At 35.4% G+C, this 14,441-nt stretch overlaps 2 protein-coding genes across 3 annotated transcripts; one reads left to right on the forward strand and one right to left on the reverse strand.

Annotated features, from left to right (window-relative positions):
• The first annotated feature begins 1,749 nt into the window (after positions 1-1,749).
• LOC108489318 (folate transporter 1, chloroplastic) lies at positions 1,750-5,962 on the forward strand. 2 transcript variants are annotated; one of them, XM_017793768.2, is made up of 11 exons: positions 1,750-2,070; positions 2,171-2,247; positions 2,496-2,572; positions 2,766-2,859; positions 3,331-3,424; positions 3,862-3,935; positions 4,335-4,442; positions 4,725-4,796; positions 4,899-4,919; positions 5,173-5,240; positions 5,362-5,962. In XM_017793768.2, exons 1-11 carry the CDS (start codon positions 1,962-1,964, stop codon positions 5,492-5,494), a joined length of 927 nt encoding a protein of 308 aa, XP_017649257.1. In that variant the 5' UTR covers positions 1,750-1,961; the 3' UTR covers positions 5,495-5,962. The 2 variants fall into 2 exon arrangements, with proteins under 2 accessions (XP_017649257.1, XP_017649258.1); XM_017793769.2 differs by having other exon boundaries at positions 4,338-4,442.
• LOC108489317 (D-2-hydroxyglutarate dehydrogenase, mitochondrial) lies at positions 5,658-14,249 on the reverse strand. Its single transcript, XM_017793765.2, has 15 exons — positions 14,079-14,249; positions 13,659-13,960; positions 13,455-13,556; positions 13,300-13,347; positions 12,940-13,010; positions 12,674-12,792; positions 12,061-12,156; positions 11,867-11,976; positions 11,687-11,767; positions 11,326-11,426; positions 6,900-7,008; positions 6,691-6,796; positions 6,460-6,545; positions 6,264-6,389; positions 5,658-6,154 (listed from the first exon to the last, which is right to left on the reverse strand). The coding sequence occupies exons 1-15, from the start codon at positions 14,155-14,157 to the stop codon at positions 6,065-6,067; spliced, it is 1,626 nt and encodes a 541-aa protein (XP_017649254.1). The 5' UTR covers positions 14,158-14,249; the 3' UTR covers positions 5,658-6,064.
• Between the last annotated feature and the right edge of the window lie 192 nt (positions 14,250-14,441).

Consider the following 14,441-nt stretch of genomic DNA (forward strand, 5'->3'; position numbering starts at 1 on the left):
CTGGAAGTTGGGTTCCATCTACCCCCACACGAGTTTATTTACGAAATGTTGAACTTCTACGAGGTTGCATCGAGGCAGCTTTTTGGTGCCTCTTAATGGAGTTCCTTATTTTTTGTTGCCAATAGGATAGGGTTCCTCTCTTACGTACATTTTCAAAACTTGTATAGCCTGGCCCCTTTGAACCAAACGACGAACCCTGAGTTAGTGTGTTTCACCAAGCATTAGGGAAGGCACGTTGAGCTTTTAGTGTTTGGGAAAGTTAGTAACCTGGGATTGGATTGAACCAAGTACATCTTAGTGGAGCATAGATTCCCTAAGGACTTCACTTTTCCTACTAATTAGTAGGGGCGAAGGCAGAACAAATTTTTAGGGGGGCCGAATGAAATTTTAATTTTTTATAGCATATATCTTTATAATTTTTAAAGGATTAAATTGAATTTTTATAATTTTAGGGGAGGGCCAAAGTGCAATTTTACATTTACTAATTAAAATTTTTTCAAAAAAATTAAGGGGCTAAATAAAAATTTTACATTTTAGGGGGCCGGGGCCCCTGCTAGCCCCCCTAAATCCGCCCATGCTACTTGGACGCTTCCTCCTGACACTATGGATTAGTCAAACAAGCCCTAAGGGATGTGTTTAGTATTGAGCAGTTCGATGCTCTTCGGAGGGTAGTCCTTTGGATGTATTGAGGGTTATCATGATTCGAAACATATGGAGGCATCTGTACTTCGAGGCAGCTACTAAATAACTATGACCAAATTGACATGTGTAAAATGTTGAGAGTTAAGTTTGTTATCATGTCAATTTTTGAATTGTAATGTCATTTTTCTATGACATTTTAAAATTGCCACGTCATTTTTTTATGACAAAGTTAATAATAGTTAACGAATTGGATGGTTAACATAATTGGATAAAAATAAATGCGATAATTTCAGTAATAATTTTATAATTTTTATAGTTGAGTGGTCAAAAATTTTAAGTATAGTTGAGTAACTTGCAATGTAGTTTACCCATATATTTAATACTACTTACTTAAGTAAGATTTTAAGTTTCTATTTTTTAACCATGACAATTTTTTTTCATAATTTTTGGATTCTTTGAATTTTTAGAAGTTCTTTTGCGGTTCTACTTTTAAAAATAATTTTTATATGTTTAAGTACATATATTTTAAATTTTGAATAGTTTTTTTCCTGAAAATTTCTGAATTATATTTTTATTTATGGTTCGATGAACTTTTTAATTTTTATAATTTTAAAATTAATTTTTATTAGATTTGTAAAACAAAATAGTGTCACATTAGTGAAAGGTTAAGGATCAATTTTCTTCAAAGAAAAGAATGAGATTCAAATTGAATAAAGGTGTAAAAATTATATGTTTTTGTTATTATGCTTTATATGGGAAACACCAAAATGAGAATTTCACAACACAATTTTAAGGATTATTTTATTTTTATGTAATATATAGAGATTAATTTACTTATTTTTAAATAGATAAATAAAATGTAATCTAAAATATAATACATGTACTTAGTATGATATTTTTACCATACAAATACTTGCAAGGTCCTATTTTATTAATTAACCAAAGTCAATGTATTGATGGAGAAGAAGCAAAATATATGTGTTGGGTCGACAATTAAGAAAAAGAAACACTTGTGCTTGGGCCAACTTGTCAGAGTCCAAAATAGAAGGTGGAGTGGATTGTGGTTCCTTTGTTTCTTGATGAGATGACCCATAACCATAACTTCATATTATATCCTTCGCCCGCTCATTCAAAGTGGCGGCCGACGGCCCGACCACTTTTACTTTGTTGTTTATTAATCAAATACGTATACATATACATATACGTTAACTTTGGAGCCCATATAAAACGAACCAGAAATAACGGTAGCGCGAGATGCGATCGGCGGTCGACCCTGTTTTTGCTTGTGCAAGCCGCCGCTCCTTTTTCTTTTGAATGAAATGTCACTATCTCAGTGGCAATGGGAGACTGCAACCGCCGGGGCCGTGGCGGGTTTCGCCACCGTAGCCGCGATGTACCCTCTCGACATCGTTCGTACCAGATTTCAAGGTCCTCCTTTTCTTCTATCTCCCTTTCTCTCTGTATACGCATAGTTTAGTCAAATATGTTTCAGCCTTTTATGCCGCTGATTGGATTGAATTTTATACAGTTAACGATGGTCGAGTCACCAATTTCCCCGCTTACAAGAACACCGCCCACGCCATTTTTACCATTACTCGCTTAGAGGTTCGCACCTTTTTCTTCTTCTTACTTTAGCTTATCAGATTGTATTGCTCAAGTATTAGCATTTTTAAGCTACTTAATTAGTCATGTAACCATGAAATTATGTGATTTCTAACTGATTCGTAATTGCTTAGTACTCTTAGGTACTTTATTTTGGTGTCTAGCTTTCATTGGAGATTACAGTTTCTCTTTGCGAAATCCCCTTTTTTTTTTCTTTTGATGGTTTACAGATTTGTGGGTTGATCATGTAGGGTCTGAAAGGGCTTTATGCTGGCTTTCTTCCTGCAGTTTTAGGATCCACCGTTTCATGGGGTTTATATTTCTTCTTGTAAGTATCAACTATAAATTTACGTGTTACAAGCTTCTCCTTTTGCTTTATGTGTTTTGAAACGCTTGATTACAGTACATTAGTTGGCATACGTGTATATATATATATATATATATATATATGGATTATTACCTGGTTGAAAAATGTTTTATGACAATCAATTAACCTGAGGTTCTATTATTATTCTCTGTAGCTATGGCAGAGCTAAACAAAGGTATTCTAAAAACAGAGAAGAGAAGCTTAGCTCTGGCCATCATCTCGCATCTGCTGCTGAGGCTGGAGCTTTGGTGAGTATATATACTTCTAATAATGATTTGGTGGAAAAATGGAAGGTTCATACTTACTAATTATATCAAAGTTCACAGCTGAAAGAAAATTTTCTTTTAACAGTAAAATTTACTAATAACCAAGCTTAAAACCATTTAGGATGGTCTAAGATGCTAACTTTCAATAGCATGTCACAAGATGTTGCTGCATTTGGATACTATTTGAGTTGTCTTGGTTTGAATTAGTCAGCTACTCGTATTCTCACTGCTGATGCTAGGTTGAATTGGCCTTTAATTGATGTTAATTGAGATAGTTTTCGGTTTGTTTTCTATTAACAATTTCAAACTTGTGGCCTTCGATTGATGTTAAATTAGTTATGTACTCGTGTTCTCACTGCTGATGCTAGGTTGGATTGGCCTTTAATCTATGTTAATTGATATAGTTTTTAGTTTGTATTCTATTAACAATTTCAATCCTGTGCCGTTCTTCAGGTTTCCTTGTGCACAAATCCTATTTGGCTTATAAAAACGAGATTGCAGCTCCAGAACCCTCTTCATCAAAGTCGACGTTATTCTGGCATTTATGGTCTTCTCTTCATCTTACGTTATTTTGCTAGTAATGTGCTCTGAGTCTGTGATAACCATTTCTGTAGTGAGTCATACTAACTATGACTCCAAGCACTAGCAAGCAAATGATTTGATATCATTGGTCCTGCAGAGATGTTGATGCATGAACTTTTAGAAGATACACCTTTTTCCTTTGTAGATTTCTTGTGCGATTTGATATTCCAGTAGATGATTTAACACTACTAAGCAGATATGATTTTCAGAATTGTTGAGAACTTAACCCTTTTTGAAAATGATAGATGATCGTAGGTGTTTATATTTTTCAACATGAGCTCCTTTTGTGCCTCAATGGTTTCAGTTGGATATTTAACTGTGCAAAATCGCTTCTGGTGCATTTAATGTCCTTTTCTGTTGCTGCTAGTTCCTCAATATTGTTTTATGTCTTAATTATTTCAGATGCCTTGAGAACCATACTGAGAGAGGAAGGATGGACTGCACTCTATAGAGGACTTGGTCCAGGTCTGTTAATGGTAATTTGCTGGCTGCTTTAGTCGTATTTCTGCTCCTGCTTTTCACATCATGTGTGGGTTTTTTTTTTTTTCATCATTTGAATTTCTCAGAGCTAAATAAGACTAAATTATTTAAGTAATATCTATGTTAACTCAGATGTAAGTATCTAACACGCACATGTTCAATTCTTTTTTTCAGCTTTCCATGTATTTGGAGAGCCTTTGGTGTTTGGAGTCTATCCTCGTATCCATGTCCAGATAAGTTTTGGACATGAGTAATTCAGGAAAAATGAAGAGTCGGAGCTATGTACTACTTAGTTGGACTTTAGCATAATAGCACGTGTCTACCCATACCCATGTCCAGATAAGTTTTGGACATAATCTTATACTTTGGCAATTTACTGCGTAATTGGACTTTAGCAGGTTTCTCATGGAGCTATTCAGTTCACAGCATATGAGGAACTTCGTAGGATAATGGTTGATTATAAAGAGAAAAAGCAGAAATCCGAAGGTGCCAGTAATTTGTTGGTATGTAAATTCAATTCCTGTTTGGCTGTTTGTATAAACTTTGGATTTACTTTACAATATATTTTTGATTGATGCATAAGAGATGTCGTACAAACACGTGACTGGTGCCATATGCCCAGAGTATCTCTGTTTATTGTGTTCTTGGGCATGCATGGTTTAACAAACTCAAACAAATGAGATATTTCATGACTTTGATAATTTGAACTTGATGCTATCGAGATCTTTTTGTCTCCTCGTGGTTAACTGATAATGATTTCTAACAGTCTTTACCATTTTGCACAGAACTCGTTTGACTATGCTCTGCTCGGGGGGTCATCTAAAATTGCTGCAATTCTTATTACATATCCATTTCAGGTATTCATTGGTATAAGTGGCCTTTGTATCTATTCACCTTCTCTGAACTGGCTGGTCATGGTGCCTTACAAGGGTGATTTCTTTTTGTTTTTCTTTTTACAGGTTATTAGAACTCGAGCACAGGTAAAGTAAAAATCAAAATCTTTCATTTATGAATACAAATGAGTCATCGGAATTCTTTAGTTAGGATATTAGTATGGGAATCCTCCAAGGACAGTCAAATATTCCTGTGTCGGACACATACCAGTATCTTTTACTGCCAAGCCCCAAGAAATAAAGGGATAGATAGTGAAGTTGACTTGAGAAGATAATCCGCAACTTACTGTTGGTTTCTATTGAAGACTGTAATTTGAAATTACCTCTTCATCATTTGCAGCAAAGACCTAGTAAAGAGGGAATTCCAAGATATATGAATAGTTGGCATGTTGTGAAGGAAACTGCCAGGTGAGAACATACCGAAACCCGATTTTTCCATCTTATTGCTGAGGATAAACATTAATCCATATTAAAATTTGCAATGTCTTTCCTCCGTAAGTTGATCTTATTTGCATCTGAGGACTTGCAGGTTCGAGGGTATCCGCGGGTTTTACAAGGGGATAACCCCAAACCTTCTGAAAAACGTTCCTGCTTCTTCGATAACATTTATTGTTTACGAGAATGTACTCAAATTGTTAAGACCAAAAAGAAGGAATGATTGAGGAAGGCATATTTTGTTTTATTCTTAGTTTTCTTTTACATTCTTCACATTGTACCATACGAAGATCATATAATTTTTCTGCTATCTTATTGTTTTGCACTCAGTGGTGAAATAGCTATACGTGGTAGCTGATTATCTATAAGCTTTTTTCGGAAAGCTACATATTGTGTGCCGCAATACATATAGCCTATAAACAACCCAATTTTGATCAGTGCACATTACAAAAGATTCAACACACCAACATCAAATAATACAATATCATATTACAGAAAGAAAAAAGCTAAACAAAGTTCCAACTTATTTTTGCAATTAGTATCATTTACTTGTGATTTGCACATTTTGATCTTATTCGATTTGATTATTATACCAAATTCAATGTACCATATCAGAAGCGATGCCCTTTGTCTGCCAAACCAATATTCTTCATAGAAATTGCTCGGCTCTTCCCCCTTTGCCCATTTCAGCTAACCTCCATCATGACTTCTTTCTTTGCACATTCAAAACCCTAGTCACTGAACGTGGAAAAAATAGAGAAGACTTCGCGGTTGTGTTTGTTTTCCCGGCCTCGGCTCTAAGAATTGAGTGAGTGTGGAAGGACTTTATATGGGTTGAGTATCCCATTGGGGTCAAGCAACTTTTTTATAGAAGCCATTGTTTGTACCTATCCAAACAGATTCTCAGTTTAGACAAGAAGTACAACCATGACTCGGAGAAACACAACCAGCAAACAGAGAAATTCGTTGCATCTTTTTATTTAGAGGAAAGCTCACAGTTTCAGCAGATTTGCTGTAATAAATCTTGTTAGCTTTCATCAGTCCCAAGCCATGTTCAGCACTGATACTCCCTCGGTGTTTAGATGTCCACTCATAGACATAGGGTTCAATTTGTTCTAAAATCTGTACAATATATTGCAGATGGTAAATAAAACTGTGGGAGCATTCTCGAAGTTTTAAGCAAGGACCTTACTTTATCATCGTACTCTGGAGCAGAAACATTAAGGTGCAAATTTCCATCCCCAAGGTGACCGTATCCAACTACTTTGGCCATGTCACCTGAAAATTTAACATGCAGATAAAAGAGCGGACTTTGATTATATTCTGTGAAATGCTGGACGAGTTATTTACTAACAACAAAATCACATTGAATTACTTAGAAAAGAAATATTTTATACACAGAAATGGTAACAACTTTGCTTACCAAGTCTTATTCTCATGTCATCCACAAGATCATACATCTTTTCGACAGGCAATGACAAATCATATTTGTAAACGGCACCAGCTTTCATCAATGCTTCTGGCACACCCTGCAATGTAAGAGAAGGAACCTTACAGTTAAAACCTTGCTTATGAAATTGGCAGTGTCACTGATGGTTATCAATTAAAAAAATGTGGTATCAAAATGGGAACCTCACGTATTCGCCAAAATGAGGATGCTTGGTTTATGTCCTGTGCAAGAACACCATCAGAAATTAAACCATCTTCCATCGAGCTAAGTAAGAAGGCCTCAAGTTTCTCCCTGCAAGAATTCTTATGATTTATGAACTCAATGTAGATATTATTGGCACTGATAGCTGAAAATAGGTATCTGAAGGAATCACAAAAAATAGTATAATCATCAAGTGATCTTAAATCTTTTCTTTTTTTTTCATTTAGGAGGAGAAGAAGCCTTAAGAACCAAATTCATATTTTTTCTGTCAGTAAATTGGTTAATGAAAGATCATTTGACAGCATCAATTACCCACAAATCCAAAAGGAAGTTACAACTCAAGAGGTAGGTTCCATCATTTGACCTTCAGTTAAGATTGTGCGTCTCTTATTATGATTGCCAGAGATAAAGGCTGGTGAAAAGATGTACAAAAAGAAAATTCATTACCAAAACATGAATAAGAACTGTTGACAGCTTATCTCAACTACTCTCATTACTGATTTTTAGGGATTAGATTAGCTTAAAATTAAGATTATTGATTTAATGTATTGATTATGTTTCCTTAGTAAGTCCTACTCTTTTAGTATAAATAGCCATGTAAACTTTTCTGTGGGAATATACAAGAGAAAAGGATTCCTATGATATCAAGAGCTTGAGAATCCAAATTTAGGGAGCCTATTTTTCGAAATTCCCGAACTTTAGAAAATCCAATTTGGTACTCCATTTTTTAGCCTTTTTTTTTCTCACCACCCTCTTCAATAGAGTCGTAGTCTCATCTCTGGTGAAACCTCAAAATCCAGTGACCAAACTCCCTGCGCATTGTTCTCACGAGCCACCCACAACTTCGGCATTCTTGCTCACGCGCTAGCACATGCAACTTACATCCGTCGAGTTTGATTCTCCGACCACCATCATTGGCTTTATTGGTGTTTCTCTGATCTTCCTTGCTGTTATTGGCTCTTGGGTGCATTTTTTTTAGAAAAAAAATTATTATTTATGATAACCCCTCGAATATAACATCCAATTTTGTAAAGTCAGTTAATGTCTTTAATACTCATATTAATACTGACTCATGGATTATTAATTCTAGTGAGAATAGACACATGACAGGTTCCTCTAAAAGTTTTTTAAACTACTTCCAAGCCAAACAAAAGAAATTGTCAGGATAGTTGATGGATCTTTTACTTCTGTAACTGGATTAGGTTCATCAACTATATACCCAATATTAAACTATCCTCTATACTACGTGTTCCACGTTTTCCGGTTAACCTTTTATCTGTTAGTGTCATCACAAATACCTTAAATTGCAAAATTGAGTGTTTTTTTTTTATTTATCATTTTGTGTATTCCAGGACCTTCAAACAGGGAAGAAGATTGGCAATGATAGATTGCATGATGACTTATACATGTTGGAGAGCAGTGGTGAATCTGTCCAAGCCCTTTTTTTGTTTTTTTGGAGGTAACAAGATTATCAACCAAGAATATTTTTTGTTATGGAAAAGTTATAACCCGGATTATTTTCAAAGACTTGATTTGATTCATTGTTTTGTGAAGTTTGTGAGTTTGCTAAACACACTAAAATTTTTTATCCTTTGAGAAATAATAGAAGTAATACTCCTTTTCTGACAATTTATTCTGATGTTTGGGGACCAACTCGACATACATCATTATTTGGTAATCGGTGGTTTGTTGCTTTTATTGATTGCCGCACTAGGATGACTTCGATGTATTTGCTAAAATCGAAAAATGATGTGTTTAAATGCTTCCAATCATTTCATAAAATGGCATGTACTCAATTTGATGCTAAGATACAATTTTTTAGAATTAGCAATACTACAGAGTACAATTTTGATACTTATTTGGAGTCTTATGGGATAATTCATCATACAACTTGTCCCAATACTAGTTCACAGAATGGGATTGCTAAAAGGAAAAATAGGCATTTGCTAGAAGTCTCTAGATCTCTTATGTTTTCCATGAACCTTCCAAAACCATTCTGAGAGGACGCAATTCTTGTAGGCGCCTACCTTATTAATAGAATGTCACTCAAAACCATTAATTTCAAAAGTCCCTTGGAAACTTTACAAGGTAAAAATAATTATATTGTTCCTCCCAGGATATTTGGATGTGTCCTTTATATCCATGACCGGAAAGCAGATAAATTAGATCCACTTTCCCTTAAATGCGTGTTCATTAGGTATTCTCCAACACAGAAAGGTTATAAGTGTTATCATCCTCCTTACGAAGAACTTTCATTAGTATGGATGTTATATTCAGCAAAACTAAGCTCTATTATGGTACAACTCGATCACCTTTTTAGGAGGAGCACAACGAGAGAGAAGTGATACCCAGCTCAGTAACTATTGAAAACCTAATTCCAGAAAACACCATTGTTCAGGGGGAAACAACTGTTCAAAAGAGATTGTTGGGCATTTGGACAAACCAAATTTAAAGAAGTATTCAAGAAGGATTAGAAAAGAAGAAGTCATCATGCAACCTAGAATCTTCCTCTTCTGGTGAGTTACCCCCTAATGATTTAGATAAACCTATTGCCCAAAAAAAAGGTGTTAGATCCTTTACTAGACACCCTATGTCTAACTTTATCTCTTATGACTCGTTGTCCCCCACCTATATAGCCTTTGTCTTGTATTTTTCCACTGTGTCTATTCCACGGGATTGGGGTGAAGCATTTGAAGATCACAAGTAAAAAGAAGCCATGGTTGAAGAAATGAAGGCACTAGTAAAGAATGAGACTTGGGAGCTAGTAACTCCTCCAGTAGACAAGAATTCGGTGGCATGCAAATGGGTGTTTATTGTGAAACACAAGTCTAATGGTTCGATTGAAAGGTACAAAGCCAAATTGGTTGCTTAAAGCCTTCACTCAAACTTATGGAGTAAACTATCAAGAGACATTTGTCCCTATTGCCAAGATGAACACCATCAGAATTTTGTTATCTTGTGCAGCCAACGTTGATTGGAAACTAAAACAATTTGACGTGAATATTCCTACATGGAGACTTAGAAGAGGAAATATATATGGAGATTCCTCCCGGATTTGATTATGCAAAAACGCAAGAGAAAGTATGCAAATTGAAGAAAGCCTTGTATGGATTGAAGCAATCTCCCAGAGCATGGTTTGATAGATTCTGCAAAGCTATGATTACTTTTGGTTATCAACAAAGCAATGCCGATCAGAACCTTTTTATGAAACATCACAAGGGTAAGATCACTCCTCTTATTGTATTGTTGATGACATAGTGATGACAAGAGACGATGATAAAGAAATGGCTCGACTGAAACAATGTTTGGCTCGAGAATTTGAAATAAAAAATCTAGGGAACTTACAATATTTCCTGGGAATTGAAGTTACCAGATCAAAGAAAAGAATTTTCATATCTTAAAGAAAATACATCTTAGACCTCTTGACTAAGACAGGTATGATGGGATGCAAACCAATAGAATCACCTATAGAAAGCAATCATAAGTTGTAAGTTAGAAAGGAGAGTCGGTGGATAAAGAGAGATATCAAAGACTGGTTGGTAAACTCATTAATCTTTCACACACTAGACCTGACATAGCATATGCAGTCAGTTTGGTAAGTCGGTTTATGCATGATCCTCAAGAGTCTCATATGCAAGTTGTCTTTTGCATTCTAAGCTACCTAAAGTCTGCCCCAGCAAAAGGTCTCCTCTTTTCTAAACATGGTAATCTCCAGATAGAAACTTTTAGACATGCAGATTGGGCTGAATCTCTGAATGATAGGAGGTCTACATTTCGATATTGCACACTTGTGGGAGGAAACTTAGTCACTTGAAGAAGCAAGAATCAAATTGTGGTTGCTCAGTCAAGTGCTAAAGCAGAATACAGAGTCATGGCTCAAGGTATTTGCAAGCTACTGTGGTTATTAGAAGTTATGGCGGAATTAAAGTTTTCGAATAAAGGAAAATTATCCTTATATTGCGACAACAAGGCCGCCATTAGTATTGCCCAAAACCCAGTACAACATGATCGAACAAAGCACATAGAAATTGATCGACACTTCATCAAAGAAAAGTTGACTGCTGACATCTTGGGCTTAAGTCATGTAGCCTCTGACAAGCAATTAGTTGATATGTTCACTAAAGGACCTGGCAACGAAAGCTATCATAATTTGGTTTGCAAATTGGACATGTGTGACATCTATGCACCAACTTGAGGGGGAGTGTTGACAGCTTATCTCAGCTAATCTCATTACTGATTTTTTAGGGATTAGATTAGCTTAAAATTAGGATTATTGATTTAATGTATTGATTATGTTTCCTTAGTTAGGCCTACTCTTTTAGCATAAATAGCCATGTAAATTTTTCTCTTGGAATATACAAGAGAAAAGGATTCCTATTATCAACAAGAACCAACTAATAAAGATACCTATTGTAAGATTCATCACTGCCCGTTGTCTCAATCAGAATGTAGAAGTTGTGCATGGAGGCAGGTAATGGATTCCGAACTCCATCAAATTGATGCAAAACCTGGCAGATATATTACAATAAGTAGGAAGAAAATAGAGACTATATATTAAAAAATAGCAGTGCTTTTGTTCCAACCTCCTTTCAACAATAAAGAAAATTAGACCTTGCAGGGCTATACATTAATAATCAGTGAAACAGTTTTCAAAGACCCTTTAGTCCAGTCAAAATATGAAAGTCAAAAGGACTTTAACAGCAAAAAAGGAATAGCTATATGATGCGCAGACTGGGAAAAGAATTGCAATATGCCACAGAAAGCTAACCAGGTTCATTGCCTCCGTATCCAAGAATTCAAAAGCAGATAGAATCTCCCCAAGTTTTCTTTTTGCTTCCATGAGAAGTTTCTGGTGAACAGATGAAAGAAAATGGTAAGCAGATGAATTATTCTGCATTAGTTTAGCATAATTGATCCCAAGAAAGGATATTTTGGAAGCTGATAAAACCTGGCAGCTAGAATAATCATTGCATGCAAGAAAAGCTATATTTACTGAAGACAGCTTGGGAGGGGTCAATATAGAAACTTTAGTTACAATTCCCAGAGATCCTTCACTTCCTACACCAATAGAAGAAATATATAGGAAGTTGAATACACTACTGAAAAATAAATTTGCTTCAAGCCACTACTAAAGGTGCCCACCTATAAACAAATGCTTCAGGTCATACCCAGTATTATCTTTACGCAAAGTCCCAAGCATATCAAGCACATCACCATTAGCTAAAACTGCTTCAAGACCTACAATGTTATGGGAACGATAAGTTGCAAGATAAGTTGACAGTAGGTCTTTGAATACTGGAACCTATTAGTAACAGTTAAGTGGCTAGACTATTCAGTTCTTCAACTTCAAGATGTTTCACATAATTCCAACGTTAACATTAATCCATCTCCAGAGATTCATGTTTCTTTTTCTTTTAGAGAATAAGTTTCAAGCACCAAGAAGAAACTGAAAATACTTGAGACTTGCCTAAGCAACTATAGTTCTCAAGTACAACAATAAATATGAATAACATAGCATAACTAGTTGATGAAAATGAAACACCCTAAACTTTTCCTATTAGCAGGTGTACCATGCATAACAAACAGCAGGCTCTTTTGCATTTTTCCTTTCCGGTTGGCAGACCTATCTCAATTCTGTATGACTATACAGGAAGAATTAAGGGCCGAACCCGGGGTGGGGGGGGAGGGGGAGGAGGGATTGAAGAAAAAGAACAAAATTCGAATTCGAAGTCCAATTAACGAGCAGATTTCTCACCAAGTACATTCTCATGAAGCGAACCATAACGTACAAGTCGCAAGCCACCAGCATTAGTTGAAACATTTCCACCAATTTGACAACTTCCTTTTGCACCCAAGTCCAGAGGCATAATAAATCTGAAACAAACCATTTGTTTGTTTAGCATGAGTGAAGACAAATCAATATCAACAGATATAAAATATAGGGGTAAACGTCTGCACTGAGTGTCAAACAACATTATGGGTCCATCAAGAAAGAAGAGAGACATTGACAGTAGCAAGTACCCTTGGTTGTCCAGGAAAGAGATAAGATTTTCTAGTATGCACCCTGCTTCACATACCAATATACCACTGACCTGAAATATAGCATACAAAAATCCTTCATATATATGGTGTGGGGAGTTTTCTTTTCTTTTAGAAAGTGGTTTCATTCAGAATTCTTAATTGATCAGTATTACTAGGTGTTATTCTTCTTTGTTCATAAAGTCCAAGAATGAACTTCATAAAGTCCATCATGAATTCTGGTAACTAAGATCCACAACGGCAGAATCATGATTCAAAATGAAAGGTCCTTATGTGTTTATACTTGGGAAAAAAAAAACAGAATACGGAAGAAACGAACAGAGAAATAGCATAAAAGCATACCTTGTCAAAACTTATGATATTATTCATTGAACTAACATTGACAATCACCTGATGAATTAAATCAGCAAAGAAAATCATTTAAATAAAAGACAAGAAGAAAGCCTCCACCGAAATAAGTATCAGACAATAGATTATTGATCAACAATTGGCATTACCTCATCAAAAACAGGCACACTACCACCAACAAGACCAGTATTCCCCCCTTGAGGAACAACAGCCAAACACCTTGAATTACAATATCTGAGAATCTGTGCCACCTGCAATATAAAATTAGGTGTAAAAAACATATAAGAAGGCCTTGATTTTAGTACCGGAGAAGATACAAAAAAGATCGACGACCGAAAATTGAGAAAGTGAACCTCCTCAGTACTTCGAGGCAGAAGCAAAAGCTTACTGGAGCCTTTGTACTTATGCATCCAATCCGTATTTACAGTTTCGAGTCTGTCCTCATCTTGAATAACACTTTTTTCTCCCAGCAACCCCTTAAAATAACTAATGTCATCGAAATTTAACGTCGAAAATGAAGGGTTTCTCTGAACAAGTGTCGACGCTGAACTGAAACATCTGTGCTGAATCGCATTCACTTGTCCTAGACTTTTGCAATCTCTGATCAGATTGAAGCTCGATTGACAGCTCCTTTTTTCATTTAAATATCTAAATTCTGTTAAAAAAACATAGTGGCCTTTAAGCAATAAGAATAACTCTTAAAACAATACTCAAAATTTCTAGTGAAAGATTCAAATATTCAAAGGAGTTGAGCTCAATGCAGCGGATAAAACCTGAGACAGAACTTAATTGACGGTTGAGAATCGATTTCAATGATCGCCGGAGATTGCTTGTAGCTCTCCACTTCTCCATTTTCAATTTCCCTTTTCCTTTTCTGGGTCCGCTGTGTCAATCCAATCCGCGAAAGTTGTATTCGTACACGCATACGCATTCTTTACAATATATACACAAAGGTCTAACTTTGAATGTCATCCTATACTTTATGAAATTTTTAATTTAGTCATTAAATTTTAATTTGTTAGTATTAAATCCTTGTATTTTATAGAAATTAAAAAGTTAGTCCAAATTTTGATAAACACGCGAACTTAAACTACTGATTTTTTATAATATATTGCATATAAATTGTTGGATTATTA

The sequence above is a fragment of the Gossypium arboreum genome, chromosome 10 (assembly GCF_025698485.1).
Source record: "Gossypium arboreum isolate Shixiya-1 chromosome 10, ASM2569848v2, whole genome shotgun sequence".
In the NCBI taxonomy this organism is placed as follows: Eukaryota; Viridiplantae; Streptophyta; class Magnoliopsida; order Malvales; family Malvaceae; genus Gossypium; species Gossypium arboreum.

Bases quoted from the DNA above. Each gene is read 5' to 3' on its own strand.
- LOC108489318 (XM_017793768.2), top strand. From the start codon at position 1,962: ATGTCACTATCTCAGTGGCAATGGGAGACTGCAACCGCCGGGGCCGTG. The intron at 2,860-3,330 runs GTGAGTATATAT...GCCGTTCTTCAG, and splicing joins CTGCTGAGGCTGGAGCTTTG to GTTTCCTTGTGCACAAATCC. The intron at 4,797-4,898 runs GTATTCATTGGT...TTCTTTTTACAG, and splicing joins TTATTACATATCCATTTCAG to GTTATTAGAACTCGAGCACA.
- LOC108489317 (XM_017793765.2), bottom strand. From the start codon at position 14,157: ATGGAGAAGTGGAGAGCTACAAGCAATCTCCGGCGATCATTGAAATCG. The intron at 13,557-13,658 runs GTTCACTTTCTC...TTTATATTGCAG, and splicing joins TGCCTCGAAGTACTGAGGAG to GTGGCACAGATTCTCAGATA. The intron at 11,768-11,866 runs GTTTTATCAGCT...TCTGTTCACCAG, and splicing joins ATGATTATTCTAGCTGCCAG to AAACTTCTCATGGAAGCAAA.